Source organism: Lathamus discolor, chromosome 5 (assembly GCF_037157495.1).
Source record: "Lathamus discolor isolate bLatDis1 chromosome 5, bLatDis1.hap1, whole genome shotgun sequence".
Taxonomy (NCBI): Eukaryota; Metazoa; Chordata; class Aves; order Psittaciformes; family Psittacidae; genus Lathamus; species Lathamus discolor.
The window spans coordinates 111282585-111298143 of NC_088888.1; the positions used below are offsets into that span (position 1 = coordinate 111282585).

The window sequence follows — 15559 nt, forward strand, 5'->3', positions numbered from 1 at the left end:
TGACCCCCGCGGCGCTGGGGGCGGAGCAGCTCGGGGTGGGGGAGATGAGGGCACGGGGGGGTCCCCACTCAGCCCCTGGGGGCGAGGCCGCGGGCAGAAAGTGGCAGCAAAGGGGGGGGGGGGGATAAAGAGCCCCTGGGGAGGGGGCCGTTGGGGTGCGCATCCCCCGGGACCGCAGCACCCGCGGTCTGGGAGCCCCGCGGAGGCGGCCCCGTTCCGCGCGGGATGTGCGATGCGCTGCGAGCGGCACCGCGCCCGTCCCCGCGGCGTCCTGGCGCCGCGCACCGGCCGGCGGGGGGGGACGGGACTGCGGGGAAGGGGGGGGGCACCGGAGGGGGGCGGGCCGGGCCGGGGCCGGTCCCGCCGGTTCCAGAAAGCTCCGGGGCCGAAGCGGGGCGGACCCGCGGCTCGGCGGCCGGATAAATAGGAGCGGGCGGGGACTGGTGGTGGTGCAGCTGATCGGGGTGCAGGTATGGCCCTTCCCTTCCCTTCCCTTCCCTTCCCTTCCCTTCCCTTCCCTTCCCTTCCCTTCCCTTCCCTTCCCTTCCCTTCCCTTCCCTTCCCTTCCCTTCCCTTCCCTTCCCTTCCCTTCCCTTCCCTTCCCTTCCCTTCCCTTCCCTTCCCTTCCCTTCCCTTCCCTTCCCTTCCCTTCCCTTCCCTTCCCTTCCCTTCCCTTCCCTTCCCTTCCCTTCCCTTCCCTTCCCTTCCCTTCCCTTCCCTTCCCTTCCCTTCCCTTCCCTTCCCTTCCCTTCCCTTCCCTTCCCTTCCCTTCCCCTCCCCTCTGTGGTGCTACTGCAAGGCAGAGGTGGGTGCTGTGCACCCAGGGGTGCCCCCTGCACCCCCAGGCCATGCTGGGGGAGGTGATGCAGTGGGTTATGCTCAGCCCTGCAGGCAGGAGTTTCCCACAATGCCTTGGGCCAGGCAGGATGGAGCTGGGCCAGGCTTTGGGGGGTGTATTTGGGGCACAGCACTTTGGGGGCAGCAGTGCAGCAGGTACTGCAATGGATATGCTGCAGTGGCATGGGGCCAGTGTTGCTGGGGGGGCCAGAGCCACTCTGCGGCTGGGCCATTGCACAGGTTTGGGGGAAGGAGGGGGGGGGGGGCTGGGGCCACTGCACAACCCCAGGGGGCTGCAGTTCCTCATTGCACAACCCCAGGGGGCTGCAGTTCCTCATTGCACAACCCCAGAGGTGCCAGTGCTGGGTGCCTGGGCTGTGGCACCCTTCCAGGGGGGTACTGCCAGCAGTGCCCATCCCTGCCTGCAGCTGGCAGGGGCCCGGCCCCGGCTTGGCTTTGCAGCCCCTCTCCATCCCCGAGGAGGCTGGGGAAGAGAAAGGCAGCACAGCTCCTGCGGAGGAGGAGGAGATCCATGCCCGGTCACTGCCTTGGCTGCCTGCCCTGCCTGGCCCCAGGCCTGGGCTTGTTTGTCCCGCAGGCAGGCGGGGGGAACCACACGCACATGGCTTTGCATCCCATTCTCCCCCAGCAGGGCTTCGTGTGGGACCCCACAGCCCTGTGCCCCCCTCCTAGGGACAGGCTATAGGCCCCCGGCTCCCCCAGATAAGAAGGTGCGAGCTCAACCGTCACCATCCCCCCAAAGCCATGGCCGGGGGGGGCTGGTGCCTGCTGCTGAGTCAGAGTCCCGTGTCCGAGGGGGCCGGATCCTGGCTCCTGCTCTAAGCCCCCGCTCTGCCCGCACAGGGAGCTGCCTCCAGGACGTGCCATGGCGCTGCTGCTGCTCCCGCTGCTCAGCCTCCTGCTCCCCTGGGGATGGGGGCAGGCGCTTGTCCCCCCCAGCGAGCTCAAGCGTGAGTGGGGGCTGGGGGGGGGGGAGCACAGCTTTTCATTTGGTGGGGGGGTTCCTGCAGGTTTGGGGAGCAAATGGGGCAGTGATGGAGTGGGGGGAGTGCTGTGTCGGGGAGGTGGGGAGGGCACAGCATTATCCAGGGAGGGCTGGATGGAGGGGCACAGCATCGTATCGGGGGGTTGGGTGGAGGGGGCACAGAGCATCATCCCCAAGGGGCTGGGGCCGGATGTTTTTGGTGTGTGGGGGATGCGGATCCTGCCCCCAGCGCTCACCTGGTTGGGTGGTCTGGGTGTGTGAGGGCTGACGTGGGCACAGATGGGGCCCCAGCACGGGGCTGCTCCTGGGGGGCAGCTGGAACCTTACAGCACACCCCCCAAATATTATGGGTGGTGGCTGGGGAGATGCAGTCCCAGCTGGGGTGAGGTTTTGGGGCACTTCTCTTGGGTTCTGTGAGCTTGAATCAAGCCGTTGGCGAGCAACCAAGCTGCTGCAGCCACAAGTATTTGCATGCACTGGCGGGTGCTTCCACTGCCCGCTGAAGGATGCTCTTCCTCTTCCTCACCCTCCCAACCACAGAGATGTCAGCAGCTGGCAGCAAATACATTGACACGGAGGTGGAAAATGCCATCAATGGGGTGAAGCAGATGAAGACCCTCATGGACAAGACAAGTAAGGACCACCAAGCCATCCTGCACACCTTGGAGGAGACCAAGAGGAAGAAGGAGGTGAGTGAGGATGAGGAGGGTGGCTGTTCCGACCTGGTACCTGAGCTCCCCCCAGCTGGGCTGGGTGCACCCGAAGGGCTGGGGGGATGCGGTGCTGGGGAATCTGTGTGTCCTGGGAGCAGAGGGATGCCCTGGGGTGGATGTGGCTGCCTTGCAGGAGGCGGTGCAGCTGGCCAGGGAGAAGGAGCAGCAGCTGGCAGCGAAGCAGGAGGTGTGCAACGAGACGATGCTGGCGCTGTGGGAAGAGTGCAAGCCCTGCCTCAAGCACACCTGCATGCGCTTCTACTCCCGCACGTGCCACAGCGGATCGGGGCTGGTGGGGCGGCAGGTGAGTGGTACCACAGTGACTGGTGAGGCTGGGGGGGGGGAATTCCATAGACTCACAGAATGGCTTGGGTTGGAAGGGACCTCAAAGCTCACCCAGTTCCAACCCCCTGCCATGGGCAGGGACACCTTCCACTAGAGCAGGTTGCTCCAAGCCCCTGAGGTCCAACCTGGCTTTGAATCTTTCTCTCATTTTGGCCTGATCTTGTTTTGACCTGATCCTGCTCCCCTGCCTGGCAGCTGGAGGAATTCCTCAACCATTCCTCACCCTTCTCCATCTGGGTGAACGGCGAGCGCATCGACTCGCTGCTGGAGCGGGACCAGCAGCAGGAGCGGCAGTTTGAGGACTTGGAAGAACGTTTCGGGTTGCTGGAGGACGGTGTGGATGACATCTTCCAGGACAGCACCCAGGTCTACGGCCGCATGTATCCCTTCTTCCAAGCACCCTTCGGCGGCTTCCGCGAGGCTTTCCGCCCCCCGGTCCAGCACGTCCGCTTCCCCCTGCGCAGCGAGAGGCTTTCCCGGGAGCTGCATCCCTTCTTCCAGCATCCCCACCACGGCTTCCACCGCCTCTTCCAGCCGCTCTTCGAGATGACGCAGCGGATGCTGGAGGAAGCGCAGGGCGGTTGGGAGCACTCGCTGGGAGGCTTTGCCCCAGGTAGGGTGCTCCCTGCTGGGTGCTGTGGGCTCCCCAGTTTGGCTGAAAGCAGTACATTTACAGCCGGGCTTCCCGGCAAAGCTCCTCCTCTTTCTTATTAGGGGGTGACTAACTTAAGAGGATGAGCTCAACCCTAGTACTATACTTCAGAGAATCCCCACGGGAGTGCAGGGAATCACAAGCTCTGCTGTTTGCAGAGCTGTGCTGGGATGTGGGGGGTTTCCCCAGCCTAATCTTGGCTGCCGGAGCTGCCGCCATCCTGGGAAGGTGTTTGTTTTGGGCAGGCAGCACCGTTGCAGCGGTGCCGTCACCGTCTGCCACTGCGGCCCCTGGCCTGGGTGGCTGCGGAAAGGGAGATTTCGAAACACGGGCTGGCGCCGAGTGCTTTGTTTCCGGAAAACAGCCTGGGAGGGCGGCAATATTCCATGGAGAAAGCACCTCTATGTCTCCCTGCAGCAGCCTGGGGGTGTTGGTCAGGGCTGGCCCTGCAGGTTGCCCTCCCTAACCGTGGTGTTTTGGGGTGCTGATTCTGGGCTGCGCTTCCCCACAGTGTCCCGTAACTCCAGCGATGATCGCATGGTGTGCCGGGAGATCCGTCGGAACTCGGCCGGCTGCCTGCGGATGCGGGATGAGTGCGAGAAGTGCCGGGAGATCCTCTCCGTGGGTGAGCTGGTCCCCATGGGACTGGGGGCAATACGATGGCTGTGGCGGGGTGAGGATGGCTGGGGGTGAGCCCTGATGCCCCCCCAATCCATGCCCAGACTGCTGGCAGACGGACCCTGCGCAGAGCCAGCTGCGGGAGCAGCTGGAGGACGCGCTGCGCCTGGCTGAGCGCTTCACCCGCCGCTACGATGACCTGATGCGTGCCTTCCAAGCCGAGATGCTCAACACCACCAGCCTCCTGGACCAGCTCAACCGCCAGTTCGGCTGGGTCTCGCGCCTCGCCAACCTCACCCAGGGCAGTGACGGCTTCCTCCAGGTCACCACGGTGAGGCAGCCGGAGGGCTCGAGCCTCCCCTCTTCTGTTATGGTCGCCCCATCAGCAGGGCCAGCAGCCATGGAAAGTGGGTCAGGGGGAGAATGAGGCGATTGTGTGCCCAAGCGGGTGCCTCTCGGCACAATAGCCGGCTGCGGGGCTGGGTGCCAGGGCGAGGGGCCGCACAGGGGCTAGCCCAGCTCTTCCTGCATTATGTGCCCCCATGCCTTCCCCTTCCAGGTCCTCTCCAAGGCTCCCAACCTCGAGGACCCCTCAGCTCCCCCTGACACGCAGGTCACAGTGCAGCTCTTCGATTCGGAGCCGCTGTCCCTCACTGTGCCTGGGGACATCTCCTGGGAAGACCCTCGCTTCATGGAGATCGTGGCTGAGCAGGCGCTTCAGCACTACAAGCAAAATGCCATGTGAGTCTAGCCCCCCACATCCCATGGCACGGCTTGGCGGGGGGGGCATGCCATGGCTCACCCCCTCCCATCCTTCCTCCGGCAGAGAGTAGCTGGGTGATGCTCATCGCTGCTGCCAAGCTCCAGTGCCTCACCAAGCCCCCTTGTTCCTGTGCCAGGGGGCCAAATGCCACCACCACTGCCCTCCCCCTGCTGCTGCAGGCCCCCCTGCAGGGCCCAGACATAAAATAAAGGTAGAGTTGACACCCAGCCTGTGCTGCATCTTTGGAACGCACTCTGCCAAGCAAATACACCTTCCAGAAACAATAAACCTTCCAAAACGTGGCTCTGTGGGCCCAGGACTGATCATCAGCTACTGTGAAATGCGGGTGAGCCACTGCCAGGGATGGGGCAGCCACAGCTTCTCTGGGCAACCCGTGCCAGGGCCTCACCACTCTCACAAGAACAACTTCATCCTTGTATCTAATCAATGGGGCAGGAACTCACCCTCGAGAACGCTGGGTCTCCCCCTCCTCTTCCCACATGGCACGTGAAAGGGCTTAGGGTGCCAGATCCTCTCCCTCTGTTGGAAGCAAGGCTCATATCCAGCATGGTCAGTGGGCTCAGACCCTCACCCTTGTCCTGGGTCTAGTGGGAACCCTATACACCAGCTGGGGGGCTCCCGGACCCTTCCCATGGCCAGCACTGACATCCAAAAGCAAGCCACAGGTGATGCACTTTATTAGGGGGAGAGGCAGGCTGGGGAAGCAGTGGGGCCAGCCCCTCCTTCCCAGCCTCCCAAGCCTCTTGAGATCAGGGGCAGAGGCTCCAGTGTGCCCCACACAGGGGCCCAGGGCCTGCTTCCCACTGTGAGGGGCAGGCACAGCCTAGCCATCTCCTCCTGGAGCGCTGGCAGGGCAGAGGTTTCTCCTGCAAACAGCAGCAGGACGGTGGCTGGCATCACCACCGCCATGCCAACCCCCTCCTGATGAGAACATCCGGGACAAGGAGCCCCAGGCCCAAGCCGGATACAGGCAGGGGGTGCTCAGCTCTCGCTGTTGATGGCTGTGCTCTCCCCCCGCAGCAAACCCTCCCGTTCAGCTGCCGAGCCAGCCTCGTCCGTGTGCAGGGGCAGGCAGGCGAGCAGGGGCCGGTGTAGGCCGTTGTAAAGAGCAGCCCCCACCAGCAGCACCCCAAACCCCAAGATCTCCAGGCCATGGAAGGTCTCCCAGCCCACAGCCAGGCTGACGGCCCAGATGACGAGGGTGCGGAGGCTGTCCAGCACCATGCGGGTGGTGGCACTGATCTCCTTGGTGACGCTGATGCCAGCGTAGTTGAAGAAGGCAATGCTGCTGATATTACCCAGCAGGGCCAGGGCGATCATGGGCTGGTGGCCGACCTGGCAGAAGGCGTCGAGGGCATCTTCCAGTGTTCGCCGAGGGTTCCCGCTGAAGCTGCCTGCTGGGATGTAGTACATGGGCACCAGCAGCAGGGCCAGGATGATGAAGCCGAAGAAACCTGTGGGGTGTCAGATGGGTGCTGCTCCAGGCCTGTCCCTCCCTGCCCCATGAGACCCAAACCTCTACAACAGCCCCCTCTTTGCAGCCTGCTCCTCCCACCCTGCACAGTGTGGCCCTCCCCAAGCTGGGTTTGGGGGATCCAGAAGCCCTCAAGCACCCAACCCTTTGGCTGATGTCACAACAGACCTTCGGTGCCAACGGCCCGCAGCGGGTGCACATCATGCTTGTAGACAAACTTCTCCTCAAGCACCATCTGGATGGCAACAATCACCTGTGCCATGATGATAAGCAGGTCACCTGCAAGGGGAGAAGGAAGAGAGAAAAAAGATGGAAGGAAGGTGGGAGAATGGGGAAAGAAGATAAAGGAAGGGGGGAAGAAGAAGGAAGGGGGAGGAGAAGAAGGAGGGGGGGAAGAAGAAGGAGGGGGAGAGAAGAAGAAAGGAAAGGGGGGAGAAGAATAAGGAAAGGGAGGAGAGAAGAAGGAAGGGGAGAGGAGAAGAAAAAGAAGGAAAGAAGGGAAGAAGGAAGGGGAGGCTGAGCCCTCATCTCCCTGCCCACTGGATGTGCAACACGGCCAAGCCATGGCTGGAGAGCCTGGCATGCACCCTGCAGGAGCTCTTCCCCCACCACAGCCATCCCACCTTCCCTGAGGACCATCACCTACCAGTTATCACCTGGCTGAGGTTGTGTTTCTGGCCATGGGAGCTGTGCAGGTCAGCCAACCCCACCACCACCAGCCCCACGATGGTGACCAGGATGCCCAACCACTGGCTCAGCTCCAGCCTGCGGCCCAGGAAGGCCACAGAGAGGAGCCCGGTGAAGATGATGACAGATCCTCGCAGCATCTGGAAGCTGGAGGCGCTGGTCATGTTCAAGGCTGTGTGGGGAGAGACACATCCACGTGTTGTGTGTGGGGCCGTCTAATGTCACACTACAACCACTTAACGGTCTGCCATGGTAATTAAGAGCAGATCATAGAATCACAGAATGGTTTGGGTTGGAAAGGACCTGAAGATCATCCAGTTCCAACCCCTGCCACAGGCAGGGACACCTTCCACTAAACCAGCTTGCTCCAAGCCCCGTCCAACGTGGCCTTGAACACTGCCAGGGATGGGGCACCCACAGCTTCTCTGGGCAACCTGTGCCAGGGCCTCACAGTAAAGAGCTTCTTCCATATATCTAACCTAAATCTCCCCTATTTAAGTTTGAACCCATTATTCCTTGTCCTGTCACTACAGTCAACGATGAAGTGTGACTAAGCAGTGGAAGGGGCAGTGATGCTGTCTCCCCCCACTCCTACTCAGATCTGGCAGCAGAGAGGTTCATGCCAAGACAGCCCCACATCCCCACTCCGCAGGAACACCGTGCCTCCCATTGAGGAACCTGGCTTACTGAGCCCTGCCACAACTCACGGCATGGGTGGGAAGCATTTGCTCAGACCCCTCTAACCCACTTTAGGGCCAAACCCAAATGCACCATGCAGTCCTGCAGCCCAAAAATCAAATCAGGCCCCAGGGATGGCCACATCCCTGCAGGGCAAAGCACTGACCCATGGCCCAGCACTTACCCACGTACATGATGCTCGTCCCAGTCATGTCGCAGAGAGCAGGAGGCAGGAAGAGCAGGGGACTGAAGTGCTGTGACGGGGCCATGCTGGGCTCTGGCCTTCGCCGATCCCTCCAGACCAGCAGGTAAAACACCCCCAGGCAGGAAAATTCACCCAGGAACATGCCCACGGCCTGTGAGAGAGCGGGTGAGGGGGGCTGGTCCTGCTGGCAAGGCCCACCCTGCCCGGGGCGGGGGGCTCACCTGCAGGAAGGGGTGCTGGAAGCTGTGCTCCTCCTTCCCGCTGCAGCCGGCTGCGCTGAAGTTATCAGCCCACCTAGGAGGCAGAAGAGAGGGTGGTGGTTAGAGCAGGGGGCCATAGGGAGATGAAGCGCGCCCCAAGATCCAGCCTGGGGGTCTCCTACAGGCCACCAGCCCCCTGAAGTGACAGCTCTAAGGACATGGGGAAGGAGACATGGCTGTAGCTGCCTCAACCTGCCGGCAGCTCCTGGCCCAGCTCCCAGCCCTGAGTGACAGGCAGGGAAATGGATATCACCATGTTGCACAGTCCCATGATCCGGTGTCCCCATGCTGCTAGACACGTCCAGGCAGCACCATCTCCTGCTGGGGAGACCAGGACAGCATGGTGGGGGGTCACCCTGACCCCCTCTCTACATCACCAGCCTTGAAAACTTGGTGGCTGAGACACACGACCCAGAAATGATGGTGGGTCACAGGCTGGGGCACAGCAGCTCCCACCACTCACACCCCCAGCCACCATTTCGGGGCACAAAACCCCTCTTTTGGGGATTCCGTGCAGCACAGAGGGCAATGCTGGATAAACATAGGCTTTGGGACAGGTCCCCCTGGCCTGTTTCAGCAAGGATCAACCCTCTTGAGGGACCATCTGCATCAGGAGGGGACCCCAGGACACCCCCGGTGTGCCCGTGCACCCTGACACAGGGAGGCAGGCACCCAGCAACCCTCCAGCTGCTTTCTGCTGATGCCGAGTGGCCGCAGAGCTGCTGAGCTTGGGGAAACGGGGTGCGAGCGGAGGCCAGGGCAATCCCCAGCCCATCCCCCACTGCCCTGCGAGGGGCTTTTCAGCCAGGCCAGCGAGATTTCAGCGTGAGTCAGCCCCGGCCGCAGCCCCTCCGCCACGGGACAGCTCGGGTCCGTGTTTCGCAAGAGGCCTTGTCCGGCCACACACAAGCCTCGTGAGCGGGGTGAGCGCTCGGTGCCACCTCCCACCTCTGCTCTGCCACATGGAGACTCCGTGCCTCAGTTTCCCCACCCGGGGACCTGGCTCTGCTGTAACACCAGAAGCAGCCGGAGCCTGGCTATCTGCTAACACCCGTGTGTCTGCCCGGCAGCAGCGGGATAAGCCGGCTGGGCAGGTCTGCCTGGCCTGGGCAGCTCTTGGGAACACTGTCCTCATCCTCACTGTAAAGGCTGCGCCCACCCCAGGGTGCTCTCTGTGGGAAAAGGCTCACTCCAGCCCCCGACTGGCTACAGGGATGAGCTGGAGTGCAGGGAGCCAGGCTGGGGGTCACTCCCACAGCTCCCCCCCAGGGCTGGGCACAGCACCCACAGCAGGAGACCTGCACCCTCAGCATCACCCGAGAGAGGGCTGAAGGTCCCCAGCTCCCCCGGCCATGCAGCACCCCCGTTCCTTCCCCATCACCAGGAGCTGGGCCCGCCAGCAACGGCAGCCTCAGCCCCTATGGGGCACCCCACAGCGCAGCCTGCCCCCCATGCTAGCGCTGCCCAGCCGGGGTGCGGGGGGCACCGGGAAGGTCCTGGGGCTCTGCCAACACAGCCTGGACCGGAGCTCGGCCTGCTTAGCCCCGGGGCCTCCCCAGTCCCTGCCGTGGGGCTGAGATACGGCGGGGAGCTGGGCCCGGGGAACCCTGTCTCTGGGGTCACAAGAGGAGGCCCGAGCACAGGTGACACCCCCGGAGCATGGGGGGGCCAACCCCGCGATGGAAGGAGGGGACCGGAGGCCTGCAGACCGGGCGGGGGAGCGCAGGGCCCGGGGGTGCCCTGGGGCCCAGGAGGACCCCAAGCAGAACCGTGGGGCCCAGCCCAGGCCCCAAGGTGGGGGCCGAGGCCGCTGCAGGACCCCAGCCCCGCGGGGCAGGTTCCGCCCAGCCGCCGGGAGGACTCACTTGGCCGCCAGGGTGTTGATGGAGCCGGTGAGCAGCATGAGGGCGGCCAGGCCCAGCTGGTACCGGGACCAGGCCATGGCCGCACCGCTGCCGCCTCCCGCCCTGCACCAGGACAGCGCCGCCACGGCCCCGCCCCCTGAGGGCCTAGCCCCGCCCCTCCCGCCGGGCCTAGCCCCGCCCACAGCCCCGCCTGGCCCCGCCCTCCCGCAGCGGTCCGGTGCCGCTTTGCCCACGTGTTGCTGCGCCCCGTGGTGCCGGTGTCCCGGTGTCCCGGTGTCCCAGTGCCCCGGTGCCCCGGTGCCCGCGCCGCGGTGCCTCCTGCCCCTCCGCCAGGCCCGCAGCGCCGCGGTCCCGTGGGACGGTGTCCCGCAAGGCGGTGCCGGCAGATGGCGTCAGCGGCTCAGGGTTGGCTCCCGGTTGCTCTCGGGTTCCGATCCCGCCGCCCTTCCCGGGCCAGGCAGGAGCCAGAGACCTTCCGGGGCTAAACCTGCACTGACTGAACCCTGCCTCGACCAAACCCTGCCCGGGCTAAATCCTGCCCCCCGCCCGGGCTAAACCTGCCCGAGCTATCCCTGCCCGGGCTAATCCTGCCCGGACTAACCCTGCCTGGGTTAACGCTGCCCAACCGAGCCGTTTATAGGGCTGGGGGGAGGGGGGGGGGTTTCTGTCTCGGAGGCACCCTAGGGTTTCAGGGCCCTTGCAGCTCCAAAGGCAACCCCGCCAGACCTCCAACCTCCTCCTTCATCTCCCTGGGGCTTGTTGCTGGGGGGCAATTCCCCCCTCCCCCCCCCCCCCCCCCAGCCCCATGGAAATTCCATGCCTCAGTTTCCCCATCCTGGGACATGCGTTTGCCGGGGCCAGGGTCTCACCATGCCCTCTCCCGCCGGCAGCGGGTTCTGCTGCCGCCCGTCCCCCCTGCGCCTCCCCGCCAGACGAAGATAAATTATTTTTCCATCCCACGTCAGCCCCGGCAGCCGTGACCCGTGGGAGGCCTCGGGGGAGAAAAAAACCCACTCCGAGGGCCTCCGCCAAGGCTGCCTGCACCGATCCGAGTTAACCCTTCCTGCGGCTGGGGGCCCACGGATGGGCAGGGCAGGGTGAGCATCGCCTCCTGCCTTTGCTGACACCCAAGGATGCTGCGGGAAGGGGACCAAAATATGGCCCTGGGGTGGGATGTGATGGGAGGTGAGCGCTGGTTCTAGTGGCTCCTCTTGGAACGGGGTGGGAGCAGAGCAGTGCCCTCAAACTCCACAGGACACCCAGCAGCCACTGGCCCCTACTGCTGTTCAGGCTGTAGATCTGCCTCCTGGACCGCTAGTGACCCCACATACCTGCAGTATCTCGGGGACATCAGGATTCCCCCCTGGCAGAAACCCACTGGTGTCACCCATGAGGACACTACAGGCTGGGCAGGGAGGATGGGCCAGCTGGGGTTGGTCCCCTGTTGTCCCCTGTGCTGGTCCCCCTCTTCCAGCCCCAGGATGGGTGATTGTTCCAAGGACACGTGGGTGAGCTGTGACAGAGCCACTGACTTACAAAGTCCCCTGCACAATGCACAACATGTGCCTACTCTTCCATGCCAATGCCAGCCCTGCACAAGCACACTTGTGAGTCTGTCTGGGGTCTGTCGGATCTCCAGGGGGGAGAGACAGAACATTAGAGACACCCAGTCCCACTAGGACCAAGAAGAGTGTGGACATGCTGGCACGATGGGGATGGTGGCATGTCCTGCCCACAAGCATGTACCCCTGCAGGTCAGTGCACATGCACCACCCGAGCCCCCAGATCACTCAGAAGCTCCCCAGCCCCATGTAATTAATGAGACCATGAGGCCCATCCCCTCTTTAACAGTGTTTAATCCTTTCCTCTCCTGGGCTCCACTCCTATTTCCTGGGCTTGCCAGGACTGTGCATCCTGGCCGTGAACACTGCCAGGGATGGGGCAGCCACAGCTTCTCTGGGCAACCTGTGCCAGGGCCTCACCTCCCTCACACGGAAAAACTTCTGCCTAAGAGCTCATCTCAGACTCCCCTCTGTCAGGTTAAAGCCATTCCCCCTTGTCCTGTCACTTGTCCCTTGCCATTCCCCTTGTTCCTTGTCAAAAGCCTTTCTCCAGCTTTCTTTTTGGCCTCTTTAGGCACTTCATCAGCTCCACTTCCTTCTTCTATGAGGGGTGGGGGGGTGGGGGGGGTTGTGTCTCAGCAGAGCAAAGCAGAGGGGGAGAATCCCCTCCCTCAACCTGCTGGTCACGCTGCTGGTGATGCAGCCCAGGACACAATTGGTTTTGGGCTCAAGCGCACACTGCTGGGTCATGGTGAGCTTCTTATCGACCAACACCCCAAGTCCTTCTCCTCAGGGCTGCTCTCAATCCAGTCTCCTCCAGCCTGTGTTTGTGCTTGGGACTGCCCCAACCCATGTGCAGAATCTTGCCCTTGGCCTTGTTGAACTCCACAAGGCTTGCACTGGCCCATCTCCCCAGCCTGTTCAGGTTGCTCTGGATCCCATCCCTTTCCTCCAGTGTGACTGCACCACAAAACTCAGCGTCAACAGAAACTTACTGAGGGTGCGCTCAATCCCTCTGCCGCAGAGGATGCTGCATCATGTCACAGAGGACACCGTGATGCTGTTCAGATGCCACTGGCTGCAGCTGGTTGCCTCTGCCTCTCAGGTCACCCCAGTGTCCCCAGCACCAGCTCAGGGTCCCCAGGCCAGTGTCGGTGGTGGTCCTCATCCTGTGGCTGCATCCATCTGGGCACAGTGCTCCTGCCCAGCACTTCTCCCATGTCATCTCCCTGAATTCAGACCCAAATTCGGTCCCAAGTCCCCCAGCTGTCCCAGGATATTGCGAGCAAGCAAATAGGCTTTAGCTGACATAACTTCGCTATTTAGCATGAGTATGACTCAACACTTAAAACCACAACTGCACCTGCTTAATAGAAACTTGCCTGCAAGTAAGGACCTGCCCTCCTGGAAGGGCACTATATACAGTAAGTTAGAACTCAGGTATGTAGGCAGCCTTGCATCTGCTTTTGTAAGTTGCTTATAAGCAGGGACATCTCTAATGGCAAAATATGATAACAATTTAAACAAAGAACCAAGCACGCAGCTTGCAGGTATTAGCAATTAATCAATAATACTAAGCTAAAAGGTAAGAATCCTGACTAATACTAACTCTAGACTGCCGCTGTAGCCCCAACCCAAGGGCGCAACAGGATAAGAAAACCACAAGTTACGTGACTTGCTGAACTGTATGAACAGATACAAGTATCTCAAGATGAAAAGTAGGTATAACAGAACCCCTAAGATTTGCTGTTCTTTGGACGTGTCCATGGAGGTTTGAACCCCCACGTGTGCCCACTGCCAAGAAAGGTTTGTGCTGTACAGTGTGTACTGTGGGGTGATTTCTTTGAATCAGTACCTTCAGCATCTGATGGCCCTTGGTGCACTGCAATAGAGATGGTGAGGCCACTCGTGTAATGGGGTAGGGAGAAGCTCAGGATAATGAAAAGATGGTTTCCCACATCCCCGGTGGTTTCTTTTTGCTGGGTTTAATGAGCTGGGAGGGGAAAACAAACATTTATAAGGCTTTTTTAAAATAAATTTAAAAAGAGTACTGAAAATGGCTGTAGAAAGCGAGTTTTCATTGCTTCTGCTTTTTACACCTCTCCTCCCTCCCCACTTTCCCCATTCTCTTCCTGCTTCCTACTGCCTACTTGGCCCCTTTTTAGCCAGGATAGAAGCCTTCGTCCCCCACCCCTTCTCCTCCTTTTCCTCAAGGCTTTGAGGAGAGACAGGATGAGTCTCGACCGCCTGGGGCTGAGCTTCCCCCACAGCCGAGCTCTGCTTAATACCGGGGAGGAATTCTAAGTCCCTCCAGCGGACTGTAAATATTTGGTCTATGGCTGACAAGGAGAATTTAAACGCTTTGAGAAGGAATAAAGATCGCCCGGGATGAGGCAGAGGGGTGGATGGCTCTGGTGCTCCTAAACCTCTTGGGACCTGCCATGGCTTCCTCCAAAGGGGGCACCTCTTGGTCCCCTGCCATGGGGTGTCCCAGCTCCCACCCCGTACCCTGCACATCACAGATAGCTTCCTGTGCTGCCCTGGTCTGGCTGGAGAGGACCAGCCCCTGCAGATCCCTATGGCTCCCCTGGGGGTGCTCTGTTTTCCCCAAGCGGACCCTTTGGAGGTGGCCGAGCATTTTGTCCGGTCAGTGAGCACCACTGGGAAGGTTCTGGCTCCATCCTCTTCCCTATCAGGTGTTCATAGCCATGGTGAAAACTTGAGCTTTCTTTGCTCCCCAGCTCTCTCAGCCTTTCCTCCTAGGAGAGATGCTCCAGTCCACCATCTACATCTACATGGTGAACTGGGCTGCCCTTCGCTGGACTCTCTCCAGTATGTCCATGTCTCTCATGGACAGGGGAGCCCAGAACAGGGCCCAGCCCTCCTGGAGTGGCCTCTCCAGTGATGAGCAGAGGGGAAGGGTCCCCTCTCTTGACCTGTTGGCAATGCTTTGCCTAATGAAGCCTGTATTACTCTCAGCCTTCCTTGCAGCAAGAGCATGTTGTTGGCTCATGGTCAACCTGGTGTTCACAAGCAGCCCTAGGTCCTCTTCTTCTGAGGTGGATGGACATTGCTACGTGTGGTTGTTCCTCCCTGGGGCAGGACTTTGCACTTCTGCTCACTGAACTGCGTGAGGTTCCTCTCTCTGACCACTTCTCCATTCTCTCCATGTCCCTCTGCTATCTCCGTGGCTCCCAGCCCTGTGTTACCAGCAGTCTCTCAGCAGGTCCATGGCCATGCATGGGTGACTTTGTCCCCATGCACAACCGAGGCAGTGCTGTGCAGGCTGATGGCTGCATGCAGGGGGGTGGGAGCCTGGGGTACCAGTTACACCCTGGGGATGGCTGAACTGGACCAGGCCAAAGCTTTGGCTGGCTCAGCATCCTGACTTCCTGATGGGAAGCACTGGAGGCAGAGGAGGATGGAGAGAAGGATAACAGAGGGACCAAATGCCAGAGAAGCCCCCAGTCTCCAACCCTCCCACAGCCCCATGGATGCACCCTCGTGCAGGGTGAAAGCTGCTGCTCAGATAATCCATTCTCTCCATCAGCTGCTGCTGAGACTGATCTGCACTTTGCAGGCTTAGTGTTATTAGATTAGCCGGTGGCTCATGCCTGGCTTTGGAGGGAGATGGGTTTATCCACTTAAAGGCAGCAGAGCAGCCCAAAGCTCTGCTGACAGTCCCAGCCATGAGATGGCCCCATCCATCCTTGTGCATCCTGGCCGTCACCACTGCCCAAACGCCCTTGGAATTTTGGAGCCAGATGCCCAACATGGTTCAAAATGCCTCCAGCTCTCCAATTTGTGTGTCTCCTGTCTGTGCCTCAGTTTCCCCACACGGCCCAAGGCAGGGGGCTCACCCCTGTGCCCCTG

The 15559-nt window shown here is 61.4% G+C and overlaps 2 protein-coding genes across 3 annotated transcripts; one reads left to right on the plus strand and one right to left on the minus strand.

Moving 5' to 3' along the window:
- The first annotated feature begins 367 nt into the window (after window positions 1-367).
- Window positions 368-5162, plus strand: CLU (clusterin). Of its 2 annotated transcripts, none has more exons than XM_065681970.1 (9): window positions 368-470; window positions 1702-1808; window positions 2384-2532; window positions 2690-2860; window positions 3097-3514; window positions 4065-4178; window positions 4276-4502; window positions 4731-4912; window positions 4998-5162. In XM_065681970.1, exons 2-9 carry the CDS (start codon window positions 1724-1726, stop codon window positions 5002-5004), a joined length of 1353 nt encoding a protein of 450 aa, XP_065538042.1. In that variant the 5' UTR covers window positions 368-470; window positions 1702-1723; the 3' UTR covers window positions 5005-5162. The 2 variants fall into 2 exon arrangements, with proteins under 2 accessions (XP_065538042.1, XP_065538043.1); XM_065681971.1 differs by lacking the exon at window positions 368-470 and adding an exon at window positions 1449-1568.
- A 453-nt stretch (window positions 5163-5615) lies between these two features.
- On the minus strand, window positions 5616-10260 carry SLC35F6 (solute carrier family 35 member F6). Its single transcript, XM_065681973.1, has 6 exons — window positions 10125-10260; window positions 8221-8293; window positions 7979-8150; window positions 7076-7288; window positions 6598-6708; window positions 5616-6409 (listed from the first exon to the last, which is right to left on the minus strand). The coding sequence occupies exons 1-6, from the start codon at window positions 10199-10201 to the stop codon at window positions 5937-5939; spliced, it is 1119 nt and encodes a 372-aa protein (XP_065538045.1). The 5' UTR covers window positions 10202-10260; the 3' UTR covers window positions 5616-5936.
- Window positions 10261-15559: the final 5299 nt, after the last annotated feature.

Excerpts from the sequence above, each read along its gene's own strand:
- SLC35F6 (XM_065681973.1), bottom strand. The coding sequence starts at position 10,201 with ATGGCCTGGTCCCGGTACCAGCTGGGCCTGGCCGCCCTCATGCTGCTC. Across the intron at positions 8,294-10,124 it reads ATCAACACCCTGGCGGCCAA|GTGGGCTGATAACTTCAGCG; the intron begins GTGAGTCCTCCC and ends TCTGCCTCCTAG. Across the intron at positions 8,151-8,220 it reads TCCAGCACCCCTTCCTGCAG|GCCGTGGGCATGTTCCTGGG; the intron begins GTGAGCCCCCCG and ends GCTCTCTCACAG.
- CLU (XM_065681970.1), top strand. The coding sequence starts at position 1,724 with ATGGCGCTGCTGCTGCTCCCGCTGCTCAGCCTCCTGCTCCCCTGGGGA. Across the intron at positions 2,533-2,689 it reads AGACCAAGAGGAAGAAGGAG|GAGGCGGTGCAGCTGGCCAG; the intron begins GTGAGTGAGGAT and ends GCTGCCTTGCAG. Across the intron at positions 4,503-4,730 it reads GCTTCCTCCAGGTCACCACG|GTCCTCTCCAAGGCTCCCAA; the intron begins GTGAGGCAGCCG and ends TTCCCCTTCCAG.